The sequence below is a fragment of the Penaeus monodon genome, chromosome 24 (genome assembly GCF_015228065.2).
Source record: "Penaeus monodon isolate SGIC_2016 chromosome 24, NSTDA_Pmon_1, whole genome shotgun sequence".
Classification (NCBI taxonomy): domain Eukaryota; kingdom Metazoa; phylum Arthropoda; class Malacostraca; order Decapoda; family Penaeidae; genus Penaeus; species Penaeus monodon.
This window is the reverse complement of record NC_051409.1, coordinates 24,309,728-24,309,962: the sequence shown is the minus strand read 5'-3', so window position 1 is coordinate 24,309,962 and position 235 is coordinate 24,309,728. Positions and strand designations below refer to the sequence as shown.

Here is a 235-nt window from a genome sequence, read left to right as displayed (position 1 = left end):
GAAAGGTTACGAACCACTTATCTACAGACTTGAACGCGATGCCTAATGCTCCACATGATCAGTTTGTTGGCCAAATATTTAATATTTGACAAAAATACACATTTCTGTGCATAGATTTTCATAATCGTCTTTCAGTAATTTACAGGTCTGAACTAATTGCAATCAAAGATTAAAATTTAACAATATAAAACATTAGGACCTATTTTCATTAGCGCGCCTTGGCCAGAATTCCTGA

General features: G+C 34.0%; 1 protein-coding gene across 1 annotated transcript in view; it reads right to left on the bottom strand.

The window, feature by feature from the left end:
* Window positions 1-131: 131 nt before the first annotated feature.
* The window catches only part of LOC119588910 (polyamine oxidase 1-like), a 9,030-nt gene continuing 8,926 nt past the window's right edge, over window positions 132-235 (bottom strand). Inside the window, exon 5 of the mRNA XM_037937530.1 lies at window positions 132-152. Within this exon, the coding sequence (XP_037793458.1) occupies window positions 132-152 (21 nt within the window). The remainder of the gene's footprint in view (window positions 153-235) is intronic.